At 35.6% G+C, this 18,240-nt stretch overlaps 1 protein-coding gene across 1 annotated transcript in view; it reads right to left on the reverse strand.

Annotated features, from left to right (window-relative positions):
* Positions 1-15,480: 15,480 nt before the first annotated feature.
* ndufa10 (NADH:ubiquinone oxidoreductase subunit A10) overlaps positions 15,481-18,240 on the reverse strand; it is a 5,120-nt gene continuing 2,360 nt past the window's right edge. The window contains exons 5-10 of the mRNA XM_020658751.2: positions 18,060-18,181; positions 17,003-17,082; positions 16,839-16,893; positions 16,299-16,384; positions 16,032-16,140; positions 15,481-15,622 (exon numbers count right to left, since the gene is read on the reverse strand). Of these exons, the coding sequence (XP_020514407.1) occupies positions 15,554-15,622; positions 16,032-16,140; positions 16,299-16,384; positions 16,839-16,893; positions 17,003-17,082; positions 18,060-18,181 (521 nt within the window). The 3' untranslated portion in view covers positions 15,481-15,553. The remainder of the gene's footprint in view (positions 15,623-16,031; positions 16,141-16,298; positions 16,385-16,838; positions 16,894-17,002; positions 17,083-18,059; positions 18,182-18,240) is intronic.

The raw sequence follows: 18,240 nt of genomic DNA on the forward strand, positions 1-18,240 counted from the left end.
GTGTGTGTGTGTGTGTGTGTGTGTGTGTGTGTGTGTGTGGAGAACACTCTGTTAATTAATGTGCCTGAAATCGGCTCGCATGATAAATTCACTCTGTGTTCCTGATTAGTCTGCAGACGACGATAACGTGAATAGAAATTCCCTTCGTTATCTCGTGACTGGTATAAATGGTTGTATTGCAAATGTAATTTCCACGCCACTTCCTTATCTTTGCCCCTCCCCCTCAAACAAAAGCATTTCTTCTCCTACTCGTGCAGCAATGCCCTCATGAGGTGAATGACAACTATCCCTTTGTTTCATCTTACAATCAGCCGGGTGTTTTTTTACTCTCGGAGCACTTGAAGGATATTGTGAAGGTGGCGTGCTGATGGACACGAGGCGGCGTGCTGATGGACACGAGGCGGCGTGCTGATGGACACGAGGCGGCGTGCTGATGGACACGAGGCGGCGTGCTGATGGACACGAGGCGGCGTGCTGATGGACACGAGGCGGCGTGCTGATGGACACGAGGCGGCGTGCTGATGGACACGAGGCGGCGCCCTTTGCATCAGCTCACAGAACAAGCGGTGAGTTTCCTGAGTGACACGCTGCAGCCGAGCACTCTGCAGGTTCTTAATCTTCCGGTGTGAGTGCTGGAATTATCTCGCCGGACCTCCTGCCCTCTCTCCAAGAAGAAGAAGTCAAGTTTGGGAATTAGACGGCGCAAGGACGAGCTTCATCGTGTTTAAGCTGCTCGCAGGACGAAATCTAATCCATCTAAATAACAAAGCTGGGCGGAGTTTGGCCTTGTAGATTCCTTCAATCTAGATTAAAAACGAGAATGTGACCTTACAGTTCTGTGAGGGGGTAATGGCTTCGGGGGGGGGGGGGGGGTCCACATTAAAGGAGGCTAAAAAAGAGTCTAAGGAGCAAACTGGTAAGGAAAGACAAGTTTATTTATGTTGCACATTTCAACAACAAGGCGATTCAAAGTGCTTCATGACAAAGGAAAGAAAAGAAACATTCAAATAGAACATTAAAAAAATTACTGAAATTATAAAATCTGAAAATATGTCCAAATAAAAATAATTCAAATGAAATTAATTTAAATAAAAAAAATAAAAATAAAAGTAAAGAAATTAAAAGATTTAATTACAGTGCAGAGTAAAAGTTTAAAATCTTATTAAAGCTGTTTAATTAAAGGCACCCCCCCCCCCTCCCCCCCCCCCTCCCCCCCCCCCCCCGCAGAGCTCTTTGAACACTCTGCTCCTCTCCTGCAGCCACATGTCACTCAGCTGGGACGGGTTCACAGAGAAACGTGTGATGACACTTATTAGTGAGGACAAACAACACAAACACACACAGAGTCCCGACTTTCAGTGTGACTGCTTCGTGTTTCTATTCAAACATTTAAAGTAACATTTACATTATGTTACTCTCAAACTGTCCTGTTTCCAAGAGAGAGCCGATCACAGACTGTATGAAACATGGACGTAGGCTCAGTTAGTTTTGAGGTGGAGCTAAGGCGGGTCTTTAGCCTCCTCAGGTCCCCGCTAAAATCTGCCCACCTGTCAGTCACATCAGCCACACCCACTCGTACCCTGAGTAGAGCTCAACAGGGACCGCCCACATTTTTTCGGCAGCTCTGGTTCCCGAAGTAAATTTGCCCGTTAAAATCCTCCGTCGACATTTAATAAAATCCTCGTATCAAGAGCTTGAAGCCTGTTACCATGACAACCATACCCTCAATACTCATGGCTAGAAAACATTTGATCCAGCGCCAAAACGGCGTTCAAAACAGAGATAAAGGCAAAGTACAAGACGGTGTACAGTATTTACATCCCGAGTCAAAGGAACTGCACATCCCACAATGCATTGCGAATGATCGCTCTTCTTCTTAAATGTAACTTTAGTCGTTGTTATCGTGTTCATACTGTTACACGTGTTATTAGTATATTTCCTGTTAGCTAACAAGCTAGCCTGCTAGCCAAACTATCCATTCACATATGGCGCAGATGGATGAGAACCCTTGCCACGGTCACAGCGAGCTCCACCAATCAGAGACGTCTCTGTGACGCTCTGTGATTGTGGGTATTGTAGTTCTTTAGTGTAGTTCTTAGTTCTGTTGTTCTTAAAGGTTGATATCAGATGAACTCGTGTCTCCTACAGGAACAGAAACCATCGTCTCACGCTCAGGTAGCTCGTGGTCAGTCTACCTGTAGATGGTTATGACATCATGGATAATTACCATGAATGAGACCGACCTTGATGGGTCTGTTAATATTTACAGACTGTGGGTGGAAATCATAAAAACACATTTCAGAAGCAGCAGCTCTGGTTTTTATTATATAAACTTTAGGAGTCATCTGGTCTTCCATCACGGTTTCTCAGAAGGTTACGCGTTCTGCTGTCTGAGATGTTTACTGATGCAGGCCGACCTGTAATCTCTGCTCTTATATCGATAGTGAGCCCACACGGCCCCTCCGGCTCTGCTCTGCTGGAGAAAAACACGAGAATCACTTTGAGGGAATGAGACAGCAGAAAAATAACGGGTCAGATCAGAGGTGCACGCCGTCGATAAGGTGTACACTGGAACGCCGGCGGAAACCTCCAACGAGCACTGGAGGCACTTTCACTCAAATATCACACTCGAACCGCAGCAACACATAAAGCACCCGAGGGTGACAGATTATCAATAACTCTATTATATGAGCTGTCAGAGGAGACGACAGAAAGCTCTGCCGCCCTGTCACATCATTTGTTATAAATTCTTTAACGGACAGAAATCCAAACGGATGGTTCAGGTGGTTCACACACCGCGAGCGTTCAGACGTCCTGAACGCAGGGCGGGAAATGTTCACTACACCAGACGTCAAAAAGAGGCTTTTAGGGATTCAGTTTTCTTAAAGGGGAAGCGCCGCTCGTTTTTCTGCTGAGACAATAAAAGCAGGCTGAAATCAGAGCACCACCAGAAGCCTGGACCGACATGAAAGTCCTCGGGAACAAACGGCGTGCAGATGACAGTGTTACACGGCGTTCTGACTTTGATACAGAGAAAAGCCCGGGGAGTAAAACATTCAAAGTGAGGTGTGTGAGAGCAGAGCCGGGTGGAGAACACAGACTCCTTTACCCTGTGGTACACCTGAAAATAACCTCCTACAGGACGGACTCTCCACTCCAGAGTTATTTTATTTATTTATTTATTTATTTATTTATTTTACATATTAATGAACATTTCTGTAAATATGCCAGAGTTAGCCAAAAGGCTAATTTTCATCTGTTGTCCCTGGACAGATTTTATAAAAGGCTCCCTAAAAAAAACAAATTCAAACATCACTAAAAGCTACAAAAATAGAAATATCATGACAGTAATGAAGCAGACACAGGAGGAAAAACATAAAGCATGCAGGATGCACTTAAAGCAGCATTTGGTTCATATAAAACATGAATATCATGCAGGACAGACGTGGAGCAGACAGAACAATGTAACAAAAAATAAAAAATAAAAAATAAAAAATAGATCCGTCTGAAATCTGACTCTCTATTTGGAGCATTATTTTCATGTTGTGCCATCCAAACTGTAAGAATTCTTAAACCCTATCAAGTGGACTCATTGTTTCCCAGAATGCATTGGGAAAGTTCTGTTGTAGTCAAGACCGCAGAAAAGTGAGACCAAGACCGAGACATTCAGGGATCGAGACTGAGACCAAGACCATAAATATATCTGACCAATCAGCACGAGAGTGAACAAATGAAAAGAGTTCTCTTTAAATTAAAGTGACAACAACAATCAAAGTCTCTGCTTTTAGTTTTTATAATGTTCGTCTGACTTACTAAAACCTACGTCGATATATTTGGGCAACCAAACTCCAAAGAGTCTGGATTTAATGACTTACTTTCTGCTCCTTGACTCATGGAGCGGCTGATGCAGGGTTTTAGTATTTTCCTGTAAGACAGGAGACATCCAGCTACCTTTATAAAACAGGAAACATTTTCAAACTTTACAGAATCTTTAACGAGGAGCTGAAGGGGAAAGTTTTTCTTTTCTTAGACTTTTGAGTTGTTTGTTTTTGTTGATTTCAAACTGAAGGAGAGGTTTGTGTTTCATCACGCCGTCCACTTCCTTTCCTCCTCCTGTGTTTCTGTGTTGATGATGATTTCAGTTTAAGAAAAGCTGACAATGGGAGTAAACAGCGGGGGAAAGAACTTCAGCTGCCCGCGGCGCTCTCACGTCGCAACTGTACACAAGTATCCTGCAAACAAAAACTCAAACAAGTGGAGAAAGGTGTTAGCACACATCCATGTTCCTCAGAGGCATGTCTCCCCCGGAGCTGCAGCCACACTGTCAGAACAATGTCTTCTTCTCCGCATGGATCCACAACACAACACTGCCATCTGCTGGCCGGAGACGGGAGCGTGCAGGACCCCCTCCTCCATCCTGTCCCCTTATTTAGACTTCAAATCTGGCCGGAAAAAGACATGAAGAAATGATTTAATTAAGCAGTTATGTTGATGTGCTTACAGACTGCTAATTAGCCTTGTTGATTGCAGCGAGCCCCCCCCCCCTCCCGTCGCTGTGCTTTTCTGCTCCTGTGATACGCAACAGCAGCCTCAGCTCACTGCAGCTGACAAATGAACCCCAGCTTCAATAAGCTCCCCTCGGCTCCCATCACCGAGTCCCTGCCAGGCCTCCCCCGGCAACCCTCTGCCGCAGCATGTTCAATATCAGTCTGTAGCGTTAAATTAGTTTTAATCCTGGAAGCTGTTGGAAGAAGGAGACTTTTAGTGAAGTGCTCTGCGGGGACGTTAATTTGCCAAATCCCCCAACAAGTGACAAAGCTGCCGTGTCTGTCATTTACCTCCAACACCCGGAGAGCCGTTCAGTCTGTTGGTGCAGATTACTGACAGGACGTCTTCATTTATTTACAGTCTTTATGTCTAACAGTCTGCTGCTGGATCTCTTGGACCAAAGCCAGACTAGAGGATTCAGTGAATGTTGGAGGTGTGATAAATATGTCGTAATAAATGGAAGCTGTGATTGGTCAGAAGGATCTGTGCAGGTCAGACTAAACGTTTAAAACCAGCTGCATCCAGCCGGCTTTAAGGTGGAGGAAACATTCATCCAACATTTGACCCCGGGGATAAAAACACTGCTGAGAACATCAAACCTTTGCATCCTGGGAACAAAGGACCCGTTTGAAGTCACTGCAGAATAAGGGGGGGAGGGACTTATTAAGTCTAAGTCTTCTAGAGGCTTTTCTGTTCTGTTTCTTTGTGCTTTTGAAGGTTAAACCCGATGAGAATCACTGATCCAGGATGTAAATATTCGAGGCTTGATTGACAGGTAAATGATCCAATTACAGACCGGCTCGCTGCCCGTTCTGAACATCGAGCTCACATGAGTTCTTCACTGAGTCTGCAGGTGTGAGTCGGTTTATTTTCTCTTTGCATTCAAACACACTTCTTATGATTACCTTGACCTTTGACCTTTAGACACTGAGACCACTTTCAACCTAAACGAGTGAGGAAATAACGCAGAAAAAGACGATTCTATACGACACAGGACAGAAGTGATCAACAGGAGAACACAGCAGACCAAGCTGCAACCTCAACTGCAACTCAAGGAAATGCAAAAACCTGCAGTTCATAAAGTGTCCACTAGAGGCCGGCTGCAGAAGCCCAGGACATCACATACAGGAGGCACAGGAAGTGTAAAACAGGCCCTTAGCTCAGCCTCTTTATCCGTCCTCAGGTTTGAATGAAAGTTAGGGTGAGAGACTCTAGGGTGTTGACCATAGACTGTGTGCACAGCAGCAGCAGGATGTCGTGCAGAGTTTCTCTCTGACCTGTGATGTTATCGATCCGACATCTCTGCAGAGTTACAACTCAATCCCACTTTAACTTCCTCTCTTCCCTCTGTGTTACATTATCCAACACAGGAAGTGGCAGCAGCCGCCCTCTGCACAGTTCATGTTTTCCATCCTCCATTAGCTCTCTGTGACTGCAGCAGGCCGCCGTGCTGTCACGCTGCCTTTGTCTGAGCAGACCTGAAGCTCGACAACCTCTTTCAGCTGCTGGCAGACATCCGGCCTCAGCTGTCTGCTGACTGTGACCTGTGGACGACTTCTTTTACCCCTCCATTCTCAGCTCGCTCTCGTTGCTGAAGTAATCGGCTCATTTGCATTCGACTCGGACAGTCGCTCTCGTTTCATGTCGTCCTTTAATCGGCTCAAAAAGGCAGTAAAAAGCACATTTGTCCTTTTCTTCTTCTTCTTCTGCCTGTAGGTGACGTTTTCTTCACCTTCACCTTTCTTCTCCGCTCTGCAGTTCTCAGTCTGGGCTTGTTAAAAAAGGATGAAGCTGAAATACAGCAGCTGGAAATATCTCCTCTGCTCTCACAAACTTTCAACACAGAGGATCTGGACCTGTCCCCCCCGGGGCTCCTTTTGGGCTCTTTGGGGGGAGAGGAGTTGGAAAAGAGGATAAGAGATCCTCAGAGGAAGGCCGGACTTTCATCTTCCTCCAGAGTTTATATAGGCTGGGGGGGGGGGGGGGGGGGGGGGTCGTTTGATCTGAGTCAAAAGAACTCGCTGTTCTGGAAACTTTGGAGAAACTGGACACAATACATCTATACATCTATAATTATAAAACAATACATCTATAATTATAAAACAATATATCTATAGTTATAAAACAATACACTATACATCTATAATTATAAAACAATACATCTATACATCTATAATTATAAAACAATACATCTATAATTATAAAACAATACATCTATACATCTATAATTATAAAACAATACATCTATAATTATAAAACAATACATCTATAGTTATAAAACAATACACTATACATCTGTAATTATAAAACAATACACTATACATCTATAATTATAAAACAATACATCTATAATTATAAAACAATACATCTATAGTTATAAAACAATACACTATACATCTATAATTATAAAACAATACATCTATAATTATAAAACAATACATCTATAATTATAAAAAAATATATCTATACATCTATAATTATAAAACAATACATCTATAGTTATAAAATAATACACTATACATCTGTAATTATAAAACAATACACTATACATCTATAATCATAAAACAAAACACTATACATCTAAAATTAAAAAACAATACATCTATAATTATAAATCAATACACTATACATCTGTAATTATAAAACAATACTCTATACATCTATAATTATAAAACACTAAACTATATATCTATAATCATAAAACAAAACATCTATAATTATAAAATAATACATCTATACATCTATAATTATAAAATAATACATCTATACATCTATAATTATAAAACAATACACTATACATCTATAATTATAAAACAATACACTATACATCTATAATTATAAAACAATACTCTATACATCTATAATCATAAAACAATACTCTATACATCTATAATTATAAAACAATACATCTAAACATCTATAATTATAAAACAATACTCTATACATCTGTAATTATAAAACAATACATCTATAATCATAAAACAATACTCTATACATCTATAATTATATAACACTACACTATACATCTATAATTATAAAACAATACACTATACATCTATAATTATAAAACAATACTCTATACATCTATAATCATAAAACAATACATCTATAATTATAAAACAATACTCTATACATCTATAATCATAAAACAAAACACTATACATCTACAATTATAAAACACTACACTATACATCTAAAATTAAAAAACAATACATCTATAATTATAAATCAATACACTACACATCTGTAATTATAAAACAATACTCTATACATCTATAAATATAAAACAATACTCTATACATCTAGAATTATAAAACACTACACTATATATCTATAATTATAAAACAATACACTATACATCTATAATTATAAAACAATACTCTATACATCTATAATCATAAAATATTACATCTATATTCATAAAATAATACACTATACATCTATAATTATAAAACAATACATCTATACATCTATAATTATAAAACACTAAACTATACATCTATAATTATAAAACAATACACTATACATCTGTATTCATAAAATATTACATCTATATTCATAAAATAATACACTATACATCTATAATTATAAAACAATACATCTATAATTATAAAACAATACACTATACATCTATAATTATAAAACAAAACATCTATACAACTATAATTATAAAACAATACTCTATACATCTGGAATTATAAAACAATACATCTATAATCATAAAACAATACATCTATAATTATAAAACAATACACTATACATCTATTATTATAAAACAATACTCTATACATCTGTAATTATATACATCTATAATTATAAAACAATACACAATACATCTATAATTATAAAACAATACACAATACATCTATAATCATAAAACAATACACTATGCATCTATAATTATAAAACAATACACTATATATATATAATCATAAGACAATACTTTATACATCTATAATTACAAAACAATACACTATACATCTATAATTATAAAACAATACAGCTATAATTATAAAACAATACACTATACATCTATAATCATAAAACAATACTCTATACATCTATATTCATAAAATATTACATCTATATTCATAAAATAATACACTATACATCTATAATTATAAAACAATACATCTATACACCTATAATTATAAAATATTACATCTATAATCATAAAACAATACTCTATACATCTATAATTATAAAACAATACTCTATACATCTATAATCATAAAACAATACATCTATAATCATAAAACAATACTCTATACATCTATAATCATAAAACAATACATCTATAATCATAAAACAATACATCTATAATTATAAAACAATACACTATACATCTATAATTATAAAACAATACACTATATATCTATAATCATAAAACAATAAATCTATAATTATAGAACAATACACTATACATCTATAATCATAAAACAATACATCTATAATTATAAAACAATACATTATACATCTATAATTATAAAACAATACACTATACATCTATTATTATAAAACAATACACTATACATCTATAATCATAAAACAATACATCTATAATTATAAAACAATACACTATACATCTATTATTATAAAACAATACACTCTATATCTATAATCATAAAACAATACTCTATACATCTATAATTATAAAACAATACACTATACATCTATAATTATAAAACAATACATCTATACATCTATAATTATAAAACAATACATCAATACATCTATAATTATAAAACAATACATCTATACATCTATAATTATAAAACAATACACTATACATCTGTAATTATAAAACAAAACATCTATACATCTATAATTATAAAACAATACTCTATACATCTATAATCATAAAACAAAACACTATAAATCTATAATTATAAAACAATATATCTATAATCATAAAACAATACTCTATACATCCATAATTATAAAACAATACACTATACATCTATAATTATAAAACAATACACTATATATCTATAATCATAAAAACAATACATCTATACTTATAAAACAATACACTATACATCTATGATCATAAAACAATACACTATACATCTATAATTATAAAACAATACACCTATACATCTATAATCATAAAACAAAACACTATAGATCTATAATTATAAAACAATACATCTATACATCTATAATTATAAAACAATACTCTATACATCTGTAATTATAAAACAATACATCTATAATTATGAAACTATACATCTATACATCTATAATCATAAAAGAAAACACTATACATCTATAATTATAAAACAATACATCTATAATTATAAAACAATACATCTATAATTATAAAACAATACTCTATACATCTGTAATTATAAAACAATACATCTATAATTATAAAACTATACATCTATACATCTATAATTATAAAAGAAAACACTATACATCTATAATTATAAAACAATACATCTATAATTATAAAACAATACATCTATAATCATAAAACAATACTCTATACATCTATAATTATAAAACAATACACTATACATCTATAATCATAAAACAATACATCTATAATTATAAAACAATACACTATACATCTATAATTATAAAACAATACACTATACATCTATAATCATAAAACAATACTCTATACATCTATAATTATAAAACAATACACTATACATCTATAATTATAAAACAATACTCTATACATCTATAATTATAAAACAATACACTATACATCTATAATCATAAAACAAAACATTTATAATTATAAAATAATACATCTATACATCTATAATCATAAAACAATACACTATACATCTATAATTATAAAACAATACTCTATACATCTGTAATTATAAAACAATACACTATACATCTATAATTATAAAATAATACACTATACAACTATAATTATAAAACAACACTCTATACATCTATAATCATAAAACAACACATTATACATCTATAATTATAAAACAATACACTATATATCTATAATCATGAAACAATACATCTATATTATAAAATAATACACTATACAGCTATAGATCTATAATTATAAAACACTACTCTATACATCTATAATTATAAAACAATACTCTATACATCTATATTCATAAACTATTACATCTATAGTCATAAAATAATACACTATACATCTATAATTATAAAACAATACATCTATACATCTATAATTATAAAACAATACTCTATACATCTGTAATTATAAAACAATACATCTATAATCATAAAACAATACTCTATACATCTATAATTATAAAACAATACTCTATACATCTATATTCATAAAATATTACATCTATATTCATAAAATAATACACTATACATCTATAATTATAAAACAATACATCTATACATCTATAATTATAAAACAATACACTATACATCTATAATTATAAAACAATACATCTATACATCTATAATTATAAAACAATACTCTATACATCTGTAATTATAAAACAATACATCTATACATGTATAATTATAAAACAATACAGCTATACATCTATAATTATAAAACAATACACTATACATCTATAATCATAAAACAATACACTATACATCTATAATCATAAAACAATACTCTATACATCTATAATCATAAAACAATACTCTATACATCTGTAATAATAAAACAATACTCTATACATCTGTAATTATAAAACAATACACTATACATCTATAATTATGAAACAATACATCTATACATCTATAATTATGAAACAATACATTATACATCTGTAATTATAAAACAATACACTATACATCTATAATTATGAAACAATACATTATACATCTATAATCATAAAACAATACATTATACATCTATAATTATAAAACAATACATCTATACATCTATAATTATGAAACAATGCTCGATACAATCTATCATCATAAAACAATATACTATACATCTTTAATTATAAAACAATACATCTATAATTATGAAACAATACAGCTGTAATAATAAAACAACATACTACACATCTATAATTATAAAATAATACATCTGTAAGTATAAAACAATACACTATACATCTCTAATCATAAAACAATACTCTTTACATATATAATCATAAAACAATACACCATACATCTATTATCATGAAACAATACTCTATACATCTATAATTATAAAACAATACTCTATACATCTGTAATTATAAAACAATACTCTATACATCTGTAATTATAAAACAATACTCTATACATCTATAATTATAAAACAATACTCTATACATCTGTAATTATAAAACAATACTCTATACATCTATAATTATAAAACAATACTCTATACATCTGTAATCATAAAACAACACACTATACATCTGTAATCATAAAACAACACTCTATACATCTGTAATTATAAAACAATACTCTATACATCTATAATCATAAAACAATACATCTATAATCATAAAATAATACTCTATACATGTATAATCATAAAACAATACTCTATACATCTATAATTATGAAACAATACACTATATATCTATAATTATAAAACAATACTCTATACATCTATAATTATAAAACAATACTCTATACATCTGTAATCATAAAACAACACACTATACATCTGTAATCATAAAACAACACACTATACATCTGTAATTATAAAACAATACTCTATACATCTATAATCATAAAACAATACATCTATAATCATAAAATAATACTCTATACATGTATAATCATAAAACAATACTCTATACATCTATAATTATGAAACAATACACTATATATCTATAATTATAAAACAATACATCTATAATCATAAAACAATACTCTATACATCTATAATTATAAAACAATACATCTATAATCATAAAACAATACTCTATACATCTATAATTATAAAACAATACATCTATAATCATAAAACAATACTCTATACATCTATACTTATAAAACAATACACTATACATCTATAATCATAAAACAATACATCTATAATTATAAAACAATACTCTATACATCTGTAATTATAAAACAATACTCTATACATCTGTAATTATAAAACAATACTCTATACATCTATAATTATAAAACAATACTCTATACATCTGTAATTATAAAACAATACTCTATACATCTATAATTATAAAACAATACTCTATACATCTGTAATCATAAAACAACACACTATACATCTGTAATCATAAAACAACACACTATACATCTGTAATTATAAAACAATACTCTATACATCTATAATCATAAAACAATACATCTATAATCATAAAATAATACTCTATACATGTATAATCATAAAACAATACTCTATACATCTATAATTATGAAACAATACACTATATATCTATAATTATAAAACAATACATCTATAATCATAAAACAATACTCTATACATCTATAATTATAAAACAATACATCTATAATCATAAAACAATACTCTATACATCTATAATTATAAAACAATACATCTATAATCATAAAACAATACTCTATACATCTATACTTATAAAACAATACACTATACATCTATAATCATAAAACAATACATCTATAATCATAAAACAATACATCTATAATTATAAAACAATACATCTATAATTATAAAACAATACATCTGTAATTATAAAACAATCCTCTAGACATCTATAATTATAAAACAATCCTCTGTAATACCTTCGAGAAACCAAACCAGGCTTTGTTTCCTGCAGCGTGACTAAAAACAAAGGAGTCAATTAAACTGGTGTCAGAAGAAACGGATCATCAGAGAGACGCAGAGGAGGAAAACTTCACCTGTAAATCTGATTATCAAGACTAACAAACGACCAAGTTCTCCTCGAGGAAGATTTATGTTCAGGAAATGACTCTTTAGCTCGAGATGTTTGGATAATAACGGAGCGGTGGAATCAGTGTGAGGTCTGTGTGGTTTGTCATTTCCTCTCCTGCAGGATGATCATCGTTTACAGATCCACCAGCAGCCTGAAGAAAGTCTCACTTTAATAAAACAGCTGATTACTCGATGTCTTCTGTCTCTCTGAATACATCAGCAACTTTTGTTTTAACTTCTTGTTGTCCAGTAAGGCCTCTCAAGCGAGGTATACAGTACAAGATCATCAGAAAGTTTGTCTCACGAGAGGTGCCCGGCAACAGTTGCTATGAGAAGGATTGATGAGTCAGCAGACCAATCAGAGAGCAGAACAGGGTCAGCTGTTGTTGTCGTTCTTGCAAACTGAATCCAGAGCGTCTCGTGTTTGTGTGCAGATTTCTGTTTGTAGAGATGTTGAAGAACATGTTTGAATCTGTTTGCACATTGTGGGTCTGATTCAGTTATTTGTTATCATTTGATGTTTGTGTTTTTTTAAGGTCAATGAGGCGGCGTGGAAACGTGCGGTCAGTGGAGAGGTGTGATGGAGCCGGGCGTGAGGAGCTGGATCTGCTCAGTGAAGAAAGTGATTCTCTTTTTTTTCAGACGTCGTTATCTCAACAACACAAGTTAAGGATTTTCTCAGAGAGACGGGGAAAAAGCGTTTCCTCCTTTAACTACTTTTCATCACGCAGAGCGTCCTGACAAATATAGAAACTCATTTCCTGTGGAAGTGTCAGATAAAGGGAAAACCCGTCATTATCAAGCCGTCAGAGTGTGTGTCAATCAGAGTCAGACACACACACTCTGACAGCCGTGACACACACACTCCTGTGACGGCGTGCAGAAATGCAGCGTCTGTTAGTGTTAAGCAGCAGACTCTCAGGTGATGTTTTCCTCCTCTGTACTCTCTGATGATCCGTCTCTTCTGTCAGCAGAATACAAATGAGTGACTGACACTCCACTTTAATTGCCTCCTTCTCTTTCTCTCAGGTCGTCAGAAAATAGAGAAAATAGAGTTCTGCAGCTTCAGGGTCACTGATGTCTGTCAGCACCAAAAAAGATTTTACAGAAACCAGAAGAAAAACTTTTGATCGACTAAAGAGACAGTTTGATATTCTTCGATTGTCCTGATGTTGTAAAGACGTTTATTGACCACCGTCTCTCCATGCTAATGGAGGCTAATGGAAGCTACATCATGCTCGTTAAGCTGGTTAAGCTCATTAAGCTAACAGTTTCCACAGCAGCAACGAGGAAACCGAACTCTAAAAGTCTTCTTTCTCTTCTCGTGTGTTCAGAGCAGGATTCAGGTCCGAGTGTTACGCTCAATCCCTGAGGCGGCCACAAGGGGGCGATCATCCAGAAACTGACCCAAAATTAAGTCCATGAAAAAACATGTAAAAACCCAATATGTAACTATGACCCCTAGTGTTTAAAATGGATACTGCAGTTTGAATTCTAATCCCCCCCGTCTATAGTGGATGCTCACTCAGGTCACCATGTGGTGGACTCTGAAGCTTCAGTGTTTATCCAGCTCTGCATGGGTCTGTAAACCTTTCTGTGTTCACTAAAGATCTTTCTGATTGAACCTTTAAGACCAGATAATCAAACCCTGACCTCTGACTGAGAGGGACGATGAAGCAGAGCATCATAACTCAGGCTGTTTGTTTGTAGGTCAGTTCTTCCTGTGGAGCTAGAAGACGACAGACGCTCTGGTATTCTCGTCTGTGATTCTCATCTGGTGATTAAATACTCTCCTGTCGCTCTTTTGGTCCGCGGTGCAGAAAATCATTTCTCATATTTTTCTCCAGAGTGTCCATTTGTTGTTAGAGGACTTCACACACAAACACCCGCCTGCACAGGTCAGTGACAGAAGAATCCTGGACACGCCCCTCCCTCCCGCACTCACGCCTCCTGCTGGTCCGTCATCACGTCTGCAGTCAGACTTTTTAACTCAGCATCACTTCTTCAGAGCTCAGTCCTTTGCAAACCCAACCCCCCTTCAGACTGAGACTGCTGCTGACGTTCAGTTTGAGGATGAAAGAGAGCGAACTGTTTATCTGCTGCACAACAAAACAGAAGACGTCTTTACAGATTCTAAATGTTTTCTTTATTTAACACACAAACATTATTTAGGATGTACAGACGGAGGACGAGTCGTCACTTCAGCCAGACGTATTTATCTCCCACGTCTTCGTTATAACCACGAGCGTACTGCTTCCCCGGGAGCTGCAACCACACATAAAGGTCATTTAAAGAGAAGAAGAACAAACTGTACACGTTCATTATCTAAACATGCAACACACACACACGCACGCACGCACGCACGCACGCACGCACGCACGCACGCACGCACACGCACACGCACACGCACACGGACACACACACGGAGCGTCTGAAGAACCAGAGTTTCCTTCTTCCCTCCTAAAGTTTTATTATCTGAGACGTTTTAAAACCTTCTGAACTGTTTCTCTGGTTCTACTCGCTTCAAGCTGCTGCAGTTTCATTTAACAGATCAGCTGACATTAAGAACTGCACAGAGCCGAGGTTGCCGTGGTGATGGTTCTATTTCTGATCCGCTCTCATGCAGCGCCTGACGTGTGTCACTTTAACATGTTTCTTCTTCTTCTCTACGTACCGCTCTGAAGGCCGTGTACTTCTCGTCGTACTCGTGAGCTCCGATGGTGATCTCTGGGAGAAACTTTGGAATATGAGTCAGACAGGCGACCCGCTGTTTGTCTTCAACACTGAGAGAGAAAGGGGACAGAGGTTAGAGACAGGTGTTAACGTCTCACCTGGAGTAAGAAGAAAGAGCTCAGATCATGGTGTGAGCGTCTTTACATGTTTATCTGTGATGAGCGTGACATTTCAATGTGGAAACCATCAACTGGAATCAAGAACTCACAGCATCCTCATGTGGTGGTAGGTGACGTCGTCCTGCTCCAGCCACGGTCCTTTTTCAAACTTCAGATACTCGATGTCCTCGGCCACCTGTGACGGCAGACAGTTAGTGAGATGCACAAACAAGCAGCACATTTAGACCTCTGGGTAAACGCCTCCGGGGTCTCACATGTAAAAAATAAGAGATGCTAAAGCAGCCTTTCCCAAACTTAAGACTGGGGCACAATATTTTTTTTTTTTTTTGACTACATCTATAACTTTCAGTTAGGGTAAATTATTGGACATGACAACATGATATTATGGAGAGCTAGACATAAAAGTTTACTGAACATTATGTCCATGAATAGTCCTGACACGCCTTACTAATCACTTAAAGGTTGACTCATGGTTAACCATCATTATTGTTATATTTATTTTATTTTTATACTTGGTGGAGGACTTTTCGCGGCCCACCTGCAGTACCCACACGGCCCACCAGGGGGGCACGGCCCACACTTTGGGAAGCACTGTGCTAAATGGTGTCGATGCAGCTGCGTCCTCTTACCCGTTCAACATCCTGGGCTTGTGTTGCATCATAAGCAAGCAGCTCGGACGTTTCGCTGAAAGAAAAACACAAAAAGTTTGTTTAGAAAAACGACGCAGACGGGCTGAGTGTTTATTTAAAACAAATGAAAACAAGTCGGAATGTTTCTTCAGTTTAAAGCTGACCTGATGCTGGGCAGGAAAGACTTCTTGTAGGAGTCCTCGACGCTCTTCAGGTAAGACAGAGGAACGTTCTGCAGGAAGGCCTGAGGAGAGAGGAGGGACATGTACCTCTGACTTTAGATAGAATAAAAAGAAGTGTGATCTCTAAACACGACCTCTACAGGGCTGACATTTTTGATTCTACATTCAAACATTCGTTCGACCCTGAGAGAGAAAGTTCACATTCCAACTGCAATGAGACGATTCAAAACAATCAGTTTGCAGTTTGATCCAGCAGAGGGCGCTCTCAGTGAGACTCCACCATCACATGCACTCTCGTCCTCAGTCAGGTTAACGGGGGCGGTGATTCAGGAGGCATCAGCTCCCTGGTTGGTTGAGAGACAGGCTCGCTACAAACCTGAAACTCTCCAAGCTGGCTCGCAGATATCTGTGTGAACCAGGAAGGTGTGCTCGCTCTGAACGGGTCCTCTCGTCAGCAGAGCTGCACTGGATCCTGAGCCAGTTAGTCGATTGGGGTTTCTGCTAAATAATATTTGAAAAATAAGTCCCTTACCGAGTGTCAGCAGGCTGTTTGGTTTCAGGCTCATTATCGCTTCAGGATTAATAACAGAAACGTTTCTCGTCTTTGCGGTGGTTTGTGAGTTGTGTGTGTCGGGGATGTGCTCATGTGTCTGAACATAACCATGACATATTCCTAATACATTCGAGGTTGTTTAGTTGTAAAGATGACAGCTCTTTAAAGCCAGTCACAGTTTTTTTTTTTAATTCTGTTCGGACGATCTCGAGGTCATCAAAGTGTTCTTCTGCTGCGTCCAGAGAGATTTCCCCACGCACGCTCAAGTCTCTGATTCTGGGATTTATATTTATTTGGATCCCATCAGCTACTGCCGAAGGAGCGACTACTCTTCCTGAGGTCCACTCACACAAACATTCATTTAGAATCCACACAAATTAAATTATCTTAAAACAGTCCGAGACGGAACAGAAAAAGACAAAAATAGAAATAAATGACAAACACAATAAGAGGCTTTGGGGGCGGGCGGGGGGGCGGGGTCACTACCTTGTCGCTCTGTTTCAGCTTCTTCTGCACCTCCTCGGCCGGCTGGTCGATGTAGATGGCGAGGTGAGGAGGCAGGAACTCACAGATGCTGATGCCTTTGATCTCATTGTAGTGCTGCACGCCTGCACGTCACAACGGTTTGATTCAACGTTATTCATGTTGACCTCATTCTTTATTTTGT

This window comes from Labrus bergylta, chromosome 13 (assembly GCF_963930695.1).
Source record: "Labrus bergylta chromosome 13, fLabBer1.1, whole genome shotgun sequence".
Classification (NCBI taxonomy): domain Eukaryota; kingdom Metazoa; phylum Chordata; class Actinopteri; order Labriformes; family Labridae; genus Labrus; species Labrus bergylta.